This window comes from Acipenser ruthenus, chromosome 31 (genome assembly GCF_902713425.1).
Source record: "Acipenser ruthenus chromosome 31, fAciRut3.2 maternal haplotype, whole genome shotgun sequence".
NCBI lineage: Eukaryota > Metazoa > Chordata > Actinopteri > Acipenseriformes > Acipenseridae > Acipenser > Acipenser ruthenus.
The window spans coordinates 13,462,065-13,479,729 of NC_081219.1; the positions used below are offsets into that span (position 1 = coordinate 13,462,065).

General features: G+C 46.1%; 1 protein-coding gene across 3 annotated transcripts; it reads left to right on the plus strand.

Annotated features, from left to right (window-relative positions):
* The first annotated feature begins 1,470 nt into the window (after positions 1–1,470).
* Positions 1,471–9,993, plus strand: LOC117396850 (LIM domain transcription factor LMO4.1-like). Of its 3 annotated transcripts, none has more exons than XM_033995094.3 (6): positions 1,471–1,836; positions 3,274–3,446; positions 5,822–6,068; positions 8,042–8,138; positions 8,497–8,674; positions 9,088–9,993. In XM_033995094.3, the coding sequence occupies exons 2-6, from the start codon at positions 3,419–3,421 to the stop codon at positions 9,216–9,218; spliced, it is 681 nt and encodes a 226-aa protein (XP_033850985.3). In that variant the 5' UTR covers positions 1,471–1,836; positions 3,274–3,418; the 3' UTR covers positions 9,219–9,993. The 3 variants fall into 3 exon arrangements, with proteins under 3 accessions (XP_033850985.3, XP_033850987.3, XP_033850986.3); XM_033995096.3 differs by having other exon boundaries at positions 1,478–1,836; positions 8,497–8,655; positions 9,088–9,220; XM_033995095.3 differs by lacking the exon at positions 3,274–3,446 and having other exon boundaries at positions 1,478–1,836.
* Positions 9,994–17,665: the final 7,672 nt, after the last annotated feature.

A 17,665-nucleotide genomic window follows, 5' to 3' on the forward strand; every position in this document is an offset into this window, starting at 1 on the left:
GGAGGCACGCGGTTTTTAAAAGCCTTTTCCAAGTGTTAGTTTAAGAGAGAGGGCTATCTAAAGGTGATGACAAGCAGGCCCTCAGGCCCCCTAACAAATCATTCTGATCGGCAGCCTGCGGTTGCGAAAGATGTGCTCCCCTCCGGGGCGCCGCGCACTGCAGAAGGAAGGACTTGTCCAACTGCTCTTAGTCCGATTGTTTTCACTAACCAGTTTGACCGTGATGTGTCTTTTGACTAACTCCCTCTAACTTGTTTTTATTTTTGAAAAGGAGCGTCTGGGATTAAATCATGTGGAAGCATTTTAACACCGGGCGTCTGAAATATTTGTAACGGTTTGATTTATTTATGTGTTTACATTGTGGGGTGATTGATATCCATTCTTGATTTGACTTTCGATAAATATTGCTAGTGTGGACAAGAATAAGGAACAAATAGTACAGTTTGATTTAATAGAGCCTATCTATAGCCATAACAGGAAATCAAATAATAAGTGGCATCATGCTTCACTGCTCAGACCAGTACGTCATGCAAATCCATTGTCATGCAAACGTGATAATGCTACACCTCCTGCACGTTGTTTAGTTTGATTTGGAGCATCCTATTTATCACTCTTGTGCGGGAGTCTATGGTATTTTGCCAGCGACATACATAGCTCTACAGTCTTTGAGAACTCAGTGCGGCAGTAAATACTCTATTGACGATACAGAATATCGCATGAGGCTAAACAGCATGGCTAATTCCAATGTGACATTATTTACAGGTGATACTGTTAAGCCACCTGACACCACACAGCATTGAAATGTGGCGAGGTGTGCACGGCGGATGGAATGGATTGACGTCACTTCTGTACAGCTGTTCGGATCCCTTGTCAGCTCGAGCGTGTGGCATGCCAACATTCCCTGTTGTCGAATAAAGCTCCGGTTTTACAGCCAGGTCGCCCGACAGCCGCTTTGCAAACTACTGAACCCAACCTTACAACCCACGCGCGCGTTCCTTATTGTTTTACGGCTGTGTTGCGCGCGCAGGGGCATCCAGTGACACGTACAAGTAAATGCATCTGTAATAAAGGGATACGCTACATAGTAATACTGTATATTCGAAAATAGATGAACGACTCATAGTTTGGTTAAAATGCAATTTTAAAAATAATGTATCTATATAAAATGTCACTTCGAGTGTATTATTATTATTATTATTTTTATTTTTTAAAAGGTGACAGTTTTGCTCTGGTGCAATCGCCTTTGAGCCCGCGGCGATTGCAATCTTGTAAACTAATGAAGCTATAATTGATCCTCGCTTCCTTTGGGAGTATCAGTACTGGCAAATGAATTGCTTTCCCGTCGCACTGAGAAACCACTCGTCGACAGTAATTACTGGAGCACTAATGAGGGCACGGGCGGACAATAGTTCTTTAAATAGCCATCCATCATCCTGTCAGGGGCCACGCCTCCTCACTCCTCAGTGGCTGTGGGGGCTGCACCTTCTTGACGTCACAAAGGAGGTATTTAATGCACTGTTCTGGTCTAAGCGGATTCAGATCCGAGTCCAACGCTCCTTATCTATAGGAGGAGAAAGTCTAGTGTTTAAAAACTAAAAAAAAAAAAATAGCAAGCTTACGTATATATTATTAAGGCGCATTTCTTTACAGCCCTATCGGACCCCTGAATAAAAACCCACACTACACAGACGGTCACCCGTGCTGGTCTGCTAACAGATTACAAAGCTGATTATATGTCACACTGAATTGAAGAAATTACACAAAGTCTGTCCGGGACTCGCTTTGGATATTTTAAACCACCTCTTGTGAAAAGACGCGTCTCCGCTCCAGAGCAAGGTAAGCATTTAAAAGGTTATCGTGTGCTGCTGTTCTTACATAGCCTACCCGATATAATAAACCACTCAAAAGAGACCACGCCGGATCAGCACAGTCGTTTTTAGGTCTGTGAATGAATACCCCCTCTTTAAAAGTTGTTCTGTAAATAACGCCGCGCCATGCCGCAGTTTTTCCGGCTGTGTTTATTGTAGCATAGGTCCTTGGGAGTGACTGACGTGCTACAAAGAGAGCATACAGTAATAGACGCACCTACACAGTACTGTACAGATCTACTTCATCTGAGCAGCTGTACCCATCCCGACCGGGCTCGCTTTGCTAGGGTGCTGGCTGCCCCTGTTATCAACCTCCCCCCTACCTTAAAAATCAAGCGGCCGGGTTCACTCCTCAGTGTAGGTTTCGGTGTGACAATTAAAAATCCTCGTTAAAAAGCTCGGCTCTGGAGTTGAACTCCCCAAGCGCGCTATTAGAGTCGGCGTGCCTCTGTGTTCGCTCGGAGAATTTGGGCAGACGCCAGTGTTCCGGTCATTCCTCTGTCGGCCCTGTGGCACAGTTTCTTTTGATGAGAGCTATTTATTTTAATTGGAAATAACCCCCCCCCCCCCCCCCCCCTTCCCCGTTCTCTCATTCTCGATTCATTTAGTCAGAACCAGTTCTTGGCAACCTGTGTTTTAAAAGTAGCTTACACTTCAAGTTAGCTGCCACGCAGTAAGTTATCAATAACAACTGTGTAAAGTCGTGTTTAATACAATAATCGCTGCCTGTTTGAAATAACCCCGATATGTGCTGGTTTACACCCTGCAGTTTTCTACGGGCGTTGTGTTTTTTGTTCAACACGGACAGTTTGCTTTAGTGATGGTGTGGCCGGTCAGCACAATCCATATTTCTTATTTAATTATCGCTCCGTGTCATCGATGCAGATTTTAACACGTTAACATGTTTTGCAGGTATTCACACACATTATGTTTTCAGTGTACTGGCTAAATTTTGTAATCATCTATTGGACATGCACACAAATGAAGCAATACACTTTTCCCAGCAAAGTCGTATTGGATTTCCCCTTCGTTACGCATCCGCTGTTGAACTCCAGACTCGAGTGATTCATGCTTTGATTCATGCCCAGCCCTTCGGTGTCCTTTCCCTGCAGTTCGGCGTGGTTTACTGGCGTTGTGTATTGTGCAAGAAGCTCTGGACTGGAAGGAAAGCTTGGCATGCACAGCGCTGGCATGCACAGTGTGGGTTGGTGCTTCTGCATCAGAGTTGAGCTGAGCAGGGGAGGGAGAGTGGACTGGAGGCGGAGAGACAATTTTAGGTGGAACATGCCTCTCCCTAACAGAAACTGTCTGGAGAAGCGAGACCTGCGCTCTTATGTTTTTTGCACTAGCGCAATCTCTATGCTGATTTTATAGCTCTGTGGTGTGTTTCTTTTTATTAACACAGCTACTGGTCTCCAGTTAATGAACCCAAGTCTCAAAGCGACCTGCTGGCAATCAGGCAGAGGAAACGTGGGCAAGTTTCATATCCGAGCAGAAGTGTTTGTACCCTGCCAGGGTCCATCAACACCAGCAAAACTAACCCCAGCTCCATGTGTGCAAATGCATGTGTACCAGGAGGTAGGAATCCGTCGCTTTTACAAGCAAGAGCATCACTTTAAAAAGCACCATCGAACCCAGTGCAAAAGCAAATCGCACTACGATGAAATGAATATAAAAGCAATATAATACTCGGAACAAGAGTAGACCTGTCCCTATCGGAGGAGTTTCGTGGCTGTTTATTTTTTTAATGACTGTTTTATTTGCAGTGTATTACTCCAGTAGTTGTTGCCCTTGAGCTTGCTTCACAATAGGAGCCGATTGGGTGTTTGTTTTTTTTTTGAATGCGAGTAAATATTTGGGCGCAGTAAAAGCCAGGTTAGCCCCTTCTCCTGGGTGGTGCTGGAAGCTCCTGTGCTCCGTGGGAGCGGGCCTGCTCTGTTGAAGCAGCATTAAGCCTGGGCCTGGCCTGCAGTTCCATCCGTTCCTCCACTCCCCAGGCTGGGAGCAGTTTGTTTCCAGGTTGGAAGTGTGGGCCCCGGGCCCCTGGGGTTCCCAGGCCTGGCCTGCAGGATCGATGTCAGGTTCCAGGGTGGCTGCTAATGCAAATGCACAAGGCAGTGCTGTGAGGCACATCCTGTTTGCAGCACAGCTCCCCCTGCAGTGATCCCCTCGCTCGCTCGCTCTCAACTCTTAAAGGGTCAGGCTCTTCAAAACCCACCATGCAGGTTCATAATAATTTAGATTTTATTTGCCAGGGACAGCTATAACATTGCCATGTAAAGGTGAGGTTTGTTCAATTTAGTCAAACACTGTATTACTGCCAGGCATGAAAACGTTCTTTTCTTAAAAATAAATACATGTATTCTGTCTTCACCATATTGCATACCGAATTGGACCAGATTAAATATTTAAGCGATACGTTGTCAGACTTCACGGCTTCTGTTTCCCTGATGTTAATTTATTCTCTTTTTTTCAGTGTGCGTTTGTTTTTTAAATTAAGCTTTTTTTTTTAGATGCCCAAAAAAAGATTCTCCGGGATATAAAAAATCAAGTAATAAAAGTTGTGGCTGAAGAGTGGTGGATTCTCTCTGGCTTTTCCAAAGAGGGGTGGTGTCGAGGCGTCCTGAGAACAGCACAGATCAAATAACAGCACAGATGGGAGTCGCAGTGCGTGCTGTTCCTCTATTACAGTGAACTGCACCCTGAGCTGGGGTACGGAAACACAAAATAAGTGCTAGTCTTCAGTGCTTACACGATAAACACCAATCAAACCAGAACCACGACAACCACCAGAAAGTCGTTCCTTATTAAACCCTCTGTTTGAGCCAAGTTTACTTTAAACACTCCACCGTAACGCGGCCAGCGAATCCTTTTGTACACCACGCAGTGCAGTTGTAAGAGATGGGAAAGAGCTTCATGCTTCAGTTCAGAGTGGAAAAACAAGCCTCACCCGGATTGCTGGCACGTGGGCAAAGCAGGGAAGTTCTGCAATTACAGGCTGGGCTTGGCAGGACGGTGCGGGGGTGGAGGTGGGTATCGGCGTGCGGACCCCCTCGGGTCTGGAGCGGCCGGCCGGGGCAGGGATCAGCCAATCGGAAAGCTCTAACCAGACTTTTCCCAGGCTGCCCTTGGCACGCTACCCGCTTCACACCATTAAACCCAGCTTGCCCTGGAGGACAGCCAGGAACACAGATCACTGTTGCGCGGAGAGTGTTTGTTATTCTTGTAGAGATGTGACGGCCATAGGGAGGGCTGTTTCAGTTAACCGTACGAAGAAGTTCACAGTTTTGCTTTCCTGCTGTACAGATGTTGCATAAAGCTCTGTAGCAGTTTAAAATATGACTGCTTCGGATTTACTTCCCTTTTGCCAAAAGCACAGATTCGTATAGAAATCGCTTGTGAGCACAGTTTCAAAGAGCTTCCAAAAAAAGTTGGAGCTTTTGAGGCTCGTTTACAAAATCTTAACGCAGGTTTTTAAATGACTGCGTTGCGCTAAATCTACAATTACTGTTCTGAACTCAGTCTATTTCAAGTCTGTAAGATCCCTGCACCCTCTGCCTAGTTTCTGGGTCTGAGAAAGGGTGCAGCTGGGGCTGGACTGAAGGGGTTAATGTGTTTTTGGAGTTTGGCGAGAGAGAGAGAGAATGGGGATCTAATTACAAATGATGGTTGATTGCTCTCCGCAGGCTCCCCAGGCTGTTTTTCTTTCTCTCCAATTCTTTTTAATAGGAACACTGAGTAAGTAATTACTCCAACGTGCCTGCTTGGGACAGAGAGGGAAAAGGTTATGTGAAAGAGTTTCTCTGTGCCTAGAAAGAAAACAAATGGGGGTGCTTATTATTTCTAGTGAGTGGGAGAGGAAAAAAAAACTAACATTTAGATGCTTAAAAAAAAGAGCGACTCAGTAAAATCGTAGTGGATCCACACTAACTCTCTCCCCTCTCTCCCTGCAGCCCGTGACATGGTGAATAATCGCTCCGCGGAGTCCCAGGCGGTGGCTGTGGCCGGCGGGGGCTCTCCCCCCAAGTCCTGCGCGGGCTGCGGGGGGAAGATCGCTGACCGCTTTCTGCTCTACTCCATGGAGCGCTACTGGCACACGCGCTGCCTCAAGTGCTCCTGCTGCCAGGCTCAGCTCGGCGAGATCGGCACCTCCTGCTACAGCAAGGGAGGCATGATCCTCTGCAGGAACGACTACATACGGTACGGGGGGGGGGGCACTAGCCTTTTTTACTAGCCTTTTATATTATTACAGTGACCTGATGCCAGGGGATTGAAGAATCGGGCCTCTGGTAAATCTGTTCTGATCTGATCGACACTTGTCAAGGCATGAGTAATTCACAGCAGAGTCTCCTTCGGGTTTACTAACAGGAGTCGTTCATGCAGCGATAAGTGTGGAACAGTTTATTTAACATCACGCTCCAGGCTCTTGGATCATTTAAATACGCTTAGTAGAGTTGTGGGGGAGGGGAGTGTGTGTGTGTCGCCACTTGCACACAGACAGACAGGGTGTGTCGGGCAGGGCTACAGTGTAGGCACAGGTGGGCGTCCCAATGGAGAGCTGCTGTTTGCTTGGGTGTGTTTGTTTCAGTGTCTGTGTATAAAGTGGGTGTGAGAGACGGAGGAAGCCAGGGGACTCGAATGAGAGATTGAGCAAGGCAGATAAGCAGTGATCTTGCAATGACTGCAGGACCACTGAACGCTCGAGACGTGTCTGTTTAAAAGCAGCCTCGAAGCGGCTGCGGTTCGATGCTTCGTTTGGATTGATTTGAATCTACTGCTTAAGTCAAGTGTGTGTGTGTATAGAAGAGTTTTTAAACAAAGGCAGATGTACTCCCCCTCGGAATGCATTTCAATGTCCCCGCCCCCTCTGTTCTAGTTAGTTTGAAAGCTCTGCAGTACAGACTATAGCGTCGAGCCGTTGAGGAGGTTTCGATGATCTCCACAGAGCTGGTGTGAACTGTACGTGGTCCACACCTGCTATATTAATACCCTGGAGATGGGGACGGTGAGGGGAGCACTGTGACACGGCCACAGCAGGGAAATTCATTTCGTTAGGTTGAAGTGTGTGGGACAGGCAAGAGTTCAAAGCCTCCGAAATATTATCTTTTTTTAAAGCACGGGGCGGGTTCTGGGCGAGGATCGGATGTCGGTTTGACAGATCTGTGTTTTATAACGGTAATTTTAACCAACCAGTCCCTTTTGAAGGCCACGTATCCAGCGTTCTCTAACAGTGCAAGTGTTGAAGATAGTACATCTCCAGGGGGAGGCCCTGCTCTGTCAATGCAGACGGCTGCTACCTTTTACTCCAGCCTCTGTGCAGCGTGTGTGCTGCTGAGGAGGTAAAAAGCCCTTTATATTTATTTAACCTTGCAGAGTGTGGGCAGCTGAACTCTGAGCACTGTCGTCTGTTTGTAGAGATGCAACAACACACGGATTGAATGGTGCTTGTTTTAATTGAGGCTTGCAAAGCCATGACGAGGAAGATTTGGATGAATTGCCCTGGCTGACTGTCTGAAACCTCACTTAGCAAGCTGCTAGACTAAAGCTGTTCTGTATTTGATCTGTGATGAGAAATCGCAGAATCTCTAATACATGTAATATATTGCTATGAGTAATAATAATCCCATACATGCTTTGAGTTTTATTTGAAGTCTGAAGATGCTTTGATTATCGCCAATAACCTGACCTGCAATCGATTTTAGGGAATAATTTGCATGTGTTGCTGCCTCTGTCTTCCAGGACCCCCTTGTAAATGCATTCTCATCTTGCTGGTGGAATTGAATTGCTCAAGCCCCAAGCTGTGTGTGTGTACATAGATCTAGTGTATATGTAAATGACTGTGTATTAAATATGTAGAATATATTTGATCAAAAGGGTACGGCTTCATTTTAAATTGCTCTCCGTTGACGTTTTTGAGTCGGATTAAAAGGACAAACATTAATTAGTGAGAACAGTGTTTCTCCTCTCTCTCTCTGGCGTCCGTTACTAAATTACTGTTTGAACTAAGATCACAATTTCATTACATTGAGAGACGGGTTTAAGAGAGGCAATTACCAGCCCCAGTAATAGCCAGCGTCCCCTTTATTGTATTGCAGTAAGACCTGTAATACTCCCTTCTTGTAACGGAGTGAGGGCGTGTGATGGAGAGTGACTCTCGTCCTGTTCCCCTACAGGTTATTCGGACACAGCGGAGCGTGCAGTGCTTGTGGTCAGTCCATCCCGGCCAGTGAGATGGTGATGAGGGCACAGGGCAACGTCTACCACCTCAAGGTCTGTCTCCCTACCTCTCTGCTGTTATTACTGCATGATAAAAAAAAACGAAGTTCCCAGATTAAAACCATCAAAGAATATGAAAGAACCCAATTGAGAGTACAGTATATACCTCTCTGTATAACCCTAGTGTGTACGTTTTTAAATAAAATACCTTTTATCAAAAGGGATTCCTGATCCATATGGTTAATGTTATTCAACTTCTGATATTGTATATTCTATTAAATCAATAATAAGATTTTAAATGGGTTCCAGCTGTGTTGTGAGCACCCAGCTTTTGAGGTGCTGCAGATCACAGCGTGGCCCGATCCCCAGCGTCCAGGGTAACGCAGTGTCCCGTCCCCGCTCTGTCCCACAGTGTTTCATGTGCGCCACGTGCAGGAACAGGCTGGTCCCAGGGGACCGGTTCCACTACGTCAACGGAACCATCTTCTGTGAGCACGATCGGCCCAGTGCAGCCCTGCTGAACAGCCACCTCCCACCACCGCAGAGCAACACCATGCTGCCCGACCAGAAGGTACCCAGAGAGAGAGAGAGTGAGTGCGAGCGGGCTCGTTCACCGTTCTTCCAGGAGGGGGGTGCGAGACCTGGTTTATAGTGCTGACAGGATTTATGTTAAGCACTTCCATTTTCCCTTCTGATGTTTTGGAATAGTGAGTCTGCACCATGTGGGAGGTCCATGCAGAGTCCTCAAACACTGAAGGCTCTGTGTGTGTGTGTGTGTGTGTGTGTGTGTGTGTGTGTCTATGTAGCGTCTCTGTTACAATGCTGCTCCAGCGCTTTGCTAGCTGATGAGAACGTGTAACACTTTAAAACTCATCTTGTAGGAGGAGAAGTACAGTCATTTACAATCTGTTCTGACTGCTGTCTTAGCTTTGACTTCCCAGGTCGGTGGACTAATCCACTGGAAAGGAGCCGAGTGGTAAATGTGTTTCATTTGTTTTTGCAGGTGTGTTGAAGAGCTGGAGAGGTCTGTGCCTTTGTGCCTTTTTGTCCCCCTGTGTCAAGTCTCTCTCTCTCTCTCTCCTCTTTTTTTTTTTTTTCTTGTCGTTCTCTCATCACTTTATTTTTGAAATTTAAAAAAAAAAAGACAAACTAAAAAATATATATGAATCAGCTTGAAAGAAATACTTGCTTCACAGTTTTGGGGAGAAACACCAGCTCCCCAGAAGAGGAATCCTCTTTGGAAACGCAGGACAGTGATCTCGCAGCAGGAAGGGAGGGGTGACGGGCTGGGCTGGTCCACACCTGTTCACACCGCCAGTCCGACGGCCGGTCTGGATCCCGCTGCTTCGGACAGTGACCTGAACTCTGACAGACCCTGAGCTCCTTCTCCTGGAACGCGCCCTGCCCAGCATAACGACTCCCCTGCTGTCAGTCCTGCGTGTTCATTTCAAGCTGCTCCCCGTCTCCTCCCAGCAGCAGCTCATTTCATTCAAGCAGGTGTGAAGTCATGTAAGATGCGTGGTCTACTCTCACTGCTGTGCTGTTCCTCCATCACCCTGATAGTGGAGGGATGAACACACGAGAGCCAGGGCGGGTGCAGGGGTTCCCCAAACTCTCTTTATTCCCCCCCACATCTGCGGTCTCCGTTAAACCCATCCTGCCCCTGTAACGCTCCATGCAAAACTGTGCCTGGGGGAAAAAAAAAAAAAGCATAAACACTTGGGTGTTCTCTGTGTGTTAAGAGCAAATTTTAAAAGAAAAAAAATATTTCTGTAAATATTTTTTAAAGTATTGTGCATTCTATTGTAGAATTTTATTGTCATCGTGTAGAATCCGTTTTCCAAGTGGAACTGAAATAATAATAAAAAATGTTACTTTATTAAAGTGAAAACATTATTATTGCAAAAAGCGTGGCCTGTGCAAGTATTCCTGGTCCTCACTCCTAGCTGCTCCCAGGATAGAAATATTTGTATTAAGATGGACAAGAAGAGTGAAACGCTATCTTCTGCAAGTCGTCAAGGCTGGTTTCACAGAACTACTTACTGCTCCCTTCAGAAAGGCTGGCCAGGATTAGCGCTGTCTTTGCAGAAGTGCCTGGTGCTGAAAAGGTTTAAGCGTTCGGACGCTCACTGTCTCAAACTAAGAAAAGTTTCCATTGCAAAATAAAGCAATGCCATCTCTTCACCCTGAGAGACACATGCTGGCAGCTCTGAAAGAGTTTTACATTCTTCCATTCCAGTTGCTAACAGTCAAGTTTATTTTAGTACTGGCAGAAAAAGTTCAACTAGTGTATGTGTATGTGTATATATATATATATGTAATGTATGGATACTGTAACCCTGTGCAAGCCCAGAATAAGTGACAGACAGAGCCACGTTGATTAAGGTTTCTATGTATATCAATGTGTCATACAAAAAACATGAGCTGTCATGCTTTAGATAACTAAAATCAGGCAGGAAGCACAATAAAACAAAGTACCACCACAAGGCAGAACTCTGTGAGACTGAGCTGTTCTGCACTGCTTCATTGAAGCGGGTCATCTTACTGTGTTAAAACAGAACTCCAGTCAGCATTAGAGATCTGGATCAGCGCAATGTCATTTGATGAAACCTCATGCAAGAGCATGGACCAGGTTTTTACCAGACTGAAAATCCTGCACCCTAACTTCAAAAAAAAAAAAAAAAAAAAAAAAGCATTATAACAGATTCACAGATAGGACACTTAACCTGGTACAATTAAACACACAGCGACTGAAGGGGAGAGATATATAGATTTAACACAACAGCGTTCACCTGGACGTGCTCCCGCGTGAAGAGGCGTTTGTTCAGATAGGTGTTACATTTCCCTCAATTATTCCACATTTAACATTTAGAAAAGTACTGGGCACACTCATTAACGAATGCAAATGATCATTATTGCAATTATCTTCATATCTTGATAAGCATTTTTTTTTTTTTTTTTTACAACCCGAATCCCATAGCCCTGCATGTTACACTTCGCATTCGAAACCAATCAAAGCCTCATCTGCATATTGCTAATTAGCTGAGCATATTCAATTGCCAATTAGCGGGGTCTCACAAATGGATTCTCAGCTACAGGCTTCATAGCTCGATCAAAAAGTTTACAGTTACATCCATCCACAGCTCCTGTCACGGAATATTTGATGCTCCCTAATTAATCAAATTAACACATGCAAATGAGTGCAACTGCCTCAGGCTCCCTTACCTCACGCCGTGTGAAGGAAAGGGATATTTTTAACACTGCCCCTCCCCTGCTGCACCCTTCAACCCACTCCGTCCTGGGACACCCTGTGGGTGTCAGCTATACCAACACACAGCATTTCAGGAAACAAAAAGTTCAAGCCAGGTTACGATTATGATGAGGTTGCACAATGCGCTGGTGAGACCGCACTCTTGGGTGCTTACAGAAAAGAGCATTGCCGCTCTGGAGAGAGTCTAGCGAGGAGCAACACCCAGACTGGTCTCAGGACTGAAAGGTAGGTGTTAGACAGAGCAGGGAGGTAGGTGGACAGGCTGAAGGAACTGCATCTATTTAGCTTGCAACAAGGAAGGGTTAAGGCAGATTTTAAAAAAAAGCACGGTTTCAACCGCAGAGACCAGGCCCACAGGACACAGCTGGAAATTGAGTGGAGGCAGACTCAGGGCAGAGGGGAGAAGGTGATGTTTTTTTGCACAGTGTTGGCGAGTGCATGGGACGAGTTTCCAAGCCACGTTGTTGCTGCCGAGTCACTGGGATCCTTCGAGAGCCGGCCGGATGAAGTTCTGGGATCAATCAGCAAAAGCGGGCTGCTTGGCCTCCTCTCGTTCGTAACTTTTCTTCGGTTTAAGGAACAGTTTTGCCACACCACCAGTTGGTGCAGCACTACCGGAGATGATTCTGAGATATGTTCCAGCATCTCATGACTATGACCCTGACGCGTGTTTGCATGGAACACACTCACTTTGCAGTCGCCAGCACAGCTCGCTCGCTAGGCTCCTACAGCTGGGTCTGTGCTAGACGTCTGCTCCAGGCTGCACCACCTTAATACGAGGTCTGGGTCTCCTTCCACAGCTGCTCTTTTACAAGGGCTTTCAATTAATGCGCAGTCTTCAGTAATGAAACCCATTCTGCAGGCACCTGGTCTTTGAAAACAGGTGGCATCTGACAAGTTGAGCGCGTTCCGGGGAACTGTGCAAAATACAATACAGAACTAGAAATCCCCTGTTGCCATGGCTGTAAATATAAAATCAAAGCTATCGGTATCATGGAAACCCGCATTCACTGACAGACGGCCAGATTCCACCATGCAGCCCACATTCCGAAACTCTCAATAACTTTTGGGTAGAGAAATGTCCTGACCAAGTTTCCATCGCCGTTGAGAAAGTGGTAAGTGAGGTCAATGTAAAAGTGCGGCATAGATATGGGCGCCTCCACTCTATCCCCATAAATGACATGCTTTTAACTGTATGGGTTCATCATAAGGCTTCCTGTCTGTCACATCAGTCCCTACCGTGCCTCTCTCCACCTGCTCAACTTCTGCAATCCTTTACAAGCCGATACAATCCCCAGGACTGTGGAGCCAACAGCATTTCAAATGGTTCCCCTCCTGTGATCACCTTGCTGACTAAAGCATGCTGACCGATTTCGGCATCACATCATGGTGCAATTTCACAAAAGTGGGCAGCCCTGAAAGCCTCCTCTTCTGCTATTTCGAGTTAGCCAGGGACTGTACCAGTCTGGGAATTCTGGCTACAGTGACCTGACAAAGCAGTGCCTCGAACCTGAGTCACACTGCCAAACAACACCAAAGCGTTTCCTCCAGCCATTTTTTTTTTTTTTAAGTTTCTCTAAAAGTTCAACAAAACAGGTTCCAAAACTTGAAATCCTCGCCCTGGATTCACGTGGGTTTTAAAAAGTTATACTGGCATCCTGCACGACTCCTCCTGGCCTTGGGCCTTCTTATCGTCATGACGTTTCGATTCCAGATTTTTCCCAGCCAGTCCTCTGAGACACAGAACACAGCTCTTCATCATCTACTGGAAAGACAGCCCAGTCGAATCCTCCAAGTCTAGACTCAAGACGTACTTGTTTCAGTGGGGTTTTTTTCTGGTTAGAACTGATTTTAAACACAACCTCATTAGTGATCTTGACAACACCAGAAGCCGTAGTTAATCTGTAAGCAAGGAAGAGGGATAGCATGTTTGTTTCTAAACCCTAATGTCCTGACCTTGATTCGCTGTGGTTGTTGAGAGAGCTCGTTTTTGTTGGCTTTTGAGAGGCAATCATTTTTTTATTTTTTTATTTTCCTACTCCTAAGTGTCACATCCTCAAATATATCGTCACAACTCGCTTTTGCCATTCAATTCATTGTCTATGTTATGTAGACAAAGTTATTTTTTGTAACAAATTTTTATTTTTTTTTGTCCGGCACAAAGGAGCCCCCCCCCCCCCCCCCCCACAGATACCATGCACAAGAGAGGCAGCAGTTCATCTCATATGGCGGGTGGACAATATGAAAGATAAGTGCATCTGCAGTGCACGGCTGTGGCTGGTTATACTGCACATGCTATTAACCCCGCAATGCCCATTTGAAATTGCAACATGCCACCCAAGACCTGTATCTTGTTTATTTGAAATCCAGCCTCAACACGTTCTGATTTTCATATGCAAAGCATTACTTGCTGTCGGGCAGATCTGCAACTTCGAGGCACTGAACATGAATGCTGTTGGTGTAACTGGGCATTGCAGGGATGAAGTACAGGCTTTGCAAACGAACCAAACCAATTCTAGTGGACGGCCAGCATGCGCATTCATCATGGTCATAGAATGACGCACAGAGAAGGAGCAGCATTGGGAGAAATCAGTTATAGAAGATCATTAAAATGGGTTCGCTCAGTAAAAGATCCAGACTTCTTATGCACGAACAGCAAGATTTTTCCTAGAATTGTTATGGAAAAAAAATAAATTGTAAAATCGACCTCCCAAAGATATAGGAGTCTTAGGTTTAAGCATTTATCTTTTTCTCTTTTGTGTTTTTAATTGATCACTTGCAAACATCACATTGACCTGAACTGGAATCCAAACAAACAGAGGCGGACAAACAGACAGAGACAGACAGACAGAGCAGAAAACAAATCGAGAACCAGCCATCTAAATGACAGGAGAGAGAGAGAGAGAGAGAGAGAGAGAGAGAGAGAGAGAGAGAGAGAGAGAGAGAGAGAGAGAGAGAGCGAGCGAGAGAGAGACAGAGAGAGAGAGAGAGAGAGAAACCGCACGACTGAACTAGTAAAAAAAAACAAAAAAAAACCAAACAACCTCCCTACCCAATCAGAACGCTTTGAATAATTAAACTGATCAGCTTAATTAGCTTAATTAAGTTAATTCGACCACGGAACACGGCCATATGGCGAGAGGAAACAAAAGAGGGGGGAACTAATTAAAAGTAAAATAATGAGGATTTTAATTAACTAGTTCCCCAGACGTCAGCATGTAGGGATCTGGTGCCCAGGACCATAATTAAAAAGTGCTGTAACGCTGGCAACAAATTTTCTTTTTAATAACTGCAAGGGCTCCATCCATCTAATTAAATCTGTAAATGAATTAGCAACATTGAGAGTTTCTGGCTTGACTTTGCGCCTCTCATATCCACCCCCCCCTCCCCCCTCCCCCCTCCCCCCTCCAATCTCACAATAACCACACACACCTCTCTCTGCTTCCAACAGCCCTGGCGCTCTAATGAAATTAATTAGTGCAGATCTTGTGTGCCAGCCTGGGGTCTGCACCCCCCCACTGGAAATCGGGGGTTACGAAAGACAAAAAGCTACAAGAGAATCGGTGGTCAGACGGGACTGCGATAGGATCAGCCACAGTGCTTTCTTTCAGGATGCACAGGGCTGTGTGAGCCCTGCTCCAGAAGCATTGCTGTGCTGGTATGACCACTGTACTGTAGTTCTGTGCTGCCATTTCACAACCATAGCTGCAGTGCGTTACCATGAGGAAGCCAGGCTAGCAGATCACGACGATGGCAGTGGGTTCGGAGCACTGCACCCCGCCCCATAACGGTAGCACCCCACTGTCTGTCTGGCAGCGATATGGCAGCCTGCCACTGCAGTGTGCTGGCTGGTCAATTGCGATACCGTTGGTATGTCACATCCAAGAGTAGCACTCATAAAAGCTGACCAGAGTATAGCAAAGTGCAATCAAGTTTTGAAGACAGTGAAAGGGGCTTCCAGTGGAAACTTGTCATGGAATTTTTGTTTCTTTTAGCATTTCCTAAAGCGTAATGCGGCACGGGGAGCGAATGGTAAAGCACAGGGTAAGCTCTGTGAAAAATGAGGAAGGATATTAAACTGCAAAACCGTGGGAAGCTACAGGAAATGCATAGTTTTCATGGGAAAAACCGCGACATTACCATACGATACTAAACACATCATTCGGATTCCCTGTAGAACCTGTAAACTCTGTAGAAAACCCAGCAATGCAGACTGCAGCTGATTATCTAACTGACTTTTTCACAGCACCCCCGCATTTGAGACCAGAATCCCTCCCCACTCTCAGGCAACACGTTTTTAATTAAAAATACATTCACATTGACAACACTCCAATTTGCATATTAAATTAACAGCCACTTAAGTTAGGGCAATTATACGTGTCGCATCTTTTTTTTATTTATTTTTCAAACAGATTCCAGATTTTTTTTTTTTTTTTTCCGTAATTACAGCAAAAAACAGGAAATTATGTGGAGGGAAAGAGCAGCCAAAGCTGTCACAAGCAAAACGAAAACTCGATCCATCACCAAGAGACTTGCAACCTGTCCCCAAAACACAGAGAAACTGACCTGGAGAGTGATACACGCCAACCGCACATTACAACAGGCACTCGGAAAAGGTACACGCACACGCACACGCGCACGCACTCATTTCTGTGTGTCTACACTCAAGACGAGGGAACACGAAGCCACTTTGTAGCTTGGAACTTGGTTTCAGGAGACTGTAGGTTTCAGGCCACTGCACGGCACACCAGGGGCTCTTGGGGTTTGATACAGCAACCTCAAACTAGGTCTCCTGGAGCCAGGTTTCAAGCCGCTGTTCCTGAAAAAGTCGCACAAAAACTGACACAGCAACAAACTACCCCACTGACACACAGACACAAAGCCCAGGGAACACAAAGCCACTTTTTCAGGAACAGTGGTTTGAAATCTGGTTCCAGGAGACCTAGTTTGAAGCAGCTTTGCTGTATCAAGCTTGGCTGAAATGGCACCACAAGTCTCCCCTGGTGTGTCGTGCAATGACCTGAAACCCGGTCTCCTGAAACTTCCACTCCGTGTTCCCAGGGCTAGACGCACCAACACATGCACACACATTGACATACACAGAAACACTGTATGCACGCAGAGTCCCAGACACACGGACACACTGACAGGTATGGGTCTCCTGGAGCAGAACCCTATGATCCAGCACGCGGGCAGTGAGAAGGTCAGAGAAGGTCAGGGGGGTTTGCTCACCAGCCCTTTAAAAAGAGCATTTGTCTCTTTCGACATGTTGTGTTTTGGTTCAGGGTGTAAATCTCAACAATTAAAGGAGGTGTTAGGCTGCCCATCCTGCTCCCTCCCTCCCTGCCTGACAGACAGGCTGTGCTGGACCCAGGGAGCTAATTAAAACTGATAAGAGCTGTGATGACCGGAGCGCTAGATCAAAGTGAGGGGTGTTTGCTGAGCTATGGGCTCCTGTTTGCACAGGTTACTGGCTGCAACAGGGGAGGGGCTGCAGGTGTGGGGCTGACCTGCACAACACACAGGGCATTCTGAGGACACTCGTTGACATTAAAAGAAGGTATTTTGTCACCCCTCACTCCAGGTTCATCAGATATCAGAAATGACTCGGGTTTGCTAACTTCTGCAAAGAGCTGTGTAGAGCAGGGGTCCAATAAGACAAGATGCAGCAGGGCAATCCTGCCTCTAATGCATCCCAGTGTGCCTGTCTTTTACAAGGTGCTGACAGTGCATTGACTCATCCATTGTGCTGAAGGTGAATTTGAAGCATTGCTATCCCGTGTTTGCGTATGCTGATATTTTGCTCTCTGTATATCCAGACAGAGCAGGGCTGGCTCTGCCCCTCGGCAGGCTCCAACGGGAGGTAATTATCTGGCTAATCTGGGCTAATCCGCTCTAATTAAACCTGCTGCTCGGAGAGACCAGGCCAGGAGCCGCGAGACGGGGACCTCAGGCACTGAGCTACAGCTGAACTATCTGCCAACCGGAGCTGTGACATCACCGAGCTGGAGCCACAGAGCACCATGACATCACAAAACACAGAGTGTCACTGATGACGTCATCAAAATAGGAAATTAAGCAACATCCTGGAACCTGGCAATATAGCACAAGAAACTTCAGGATTGTGACATCATAAAACGGGGAACAAATTAGGACTGTGACACAACTGAACAATGATGATGTCACAGAGAACTGTTAAATGTGCGATCGTTCTAGTCTGTCCTGTAAAGCGAAATAATTTTCTGTAGTCACTGCACTTGAATAATAGTTCATATTTAAACGAATGCCTGCGTTTGTTTGGCCTTTAGAA

Excerpts from the sequence above, each read along its gene's own strand:
- LOC117396850 (XM_033995094.3), top strand. The coding sequence starts at position 3,419 with ATGTGTGCAAATGCATGTGTACCAGGAG. Across the intron at positions 6,069-8,041 it reads TGCAGGAACGACTACATACG|GTTATTCGGACACAGCGGAG; the intron begins GTACGGGGGGGG and ends GTTCCCCTACAG. Across the intron at positions 8,675-9,087 it reads GGTACCCAGAGAGAGAGAGA|GTGTGTTGAAGAGCTGGAGA; the intron begins GTGAGTGCGAGC and ends TTGTTTTTGCAG.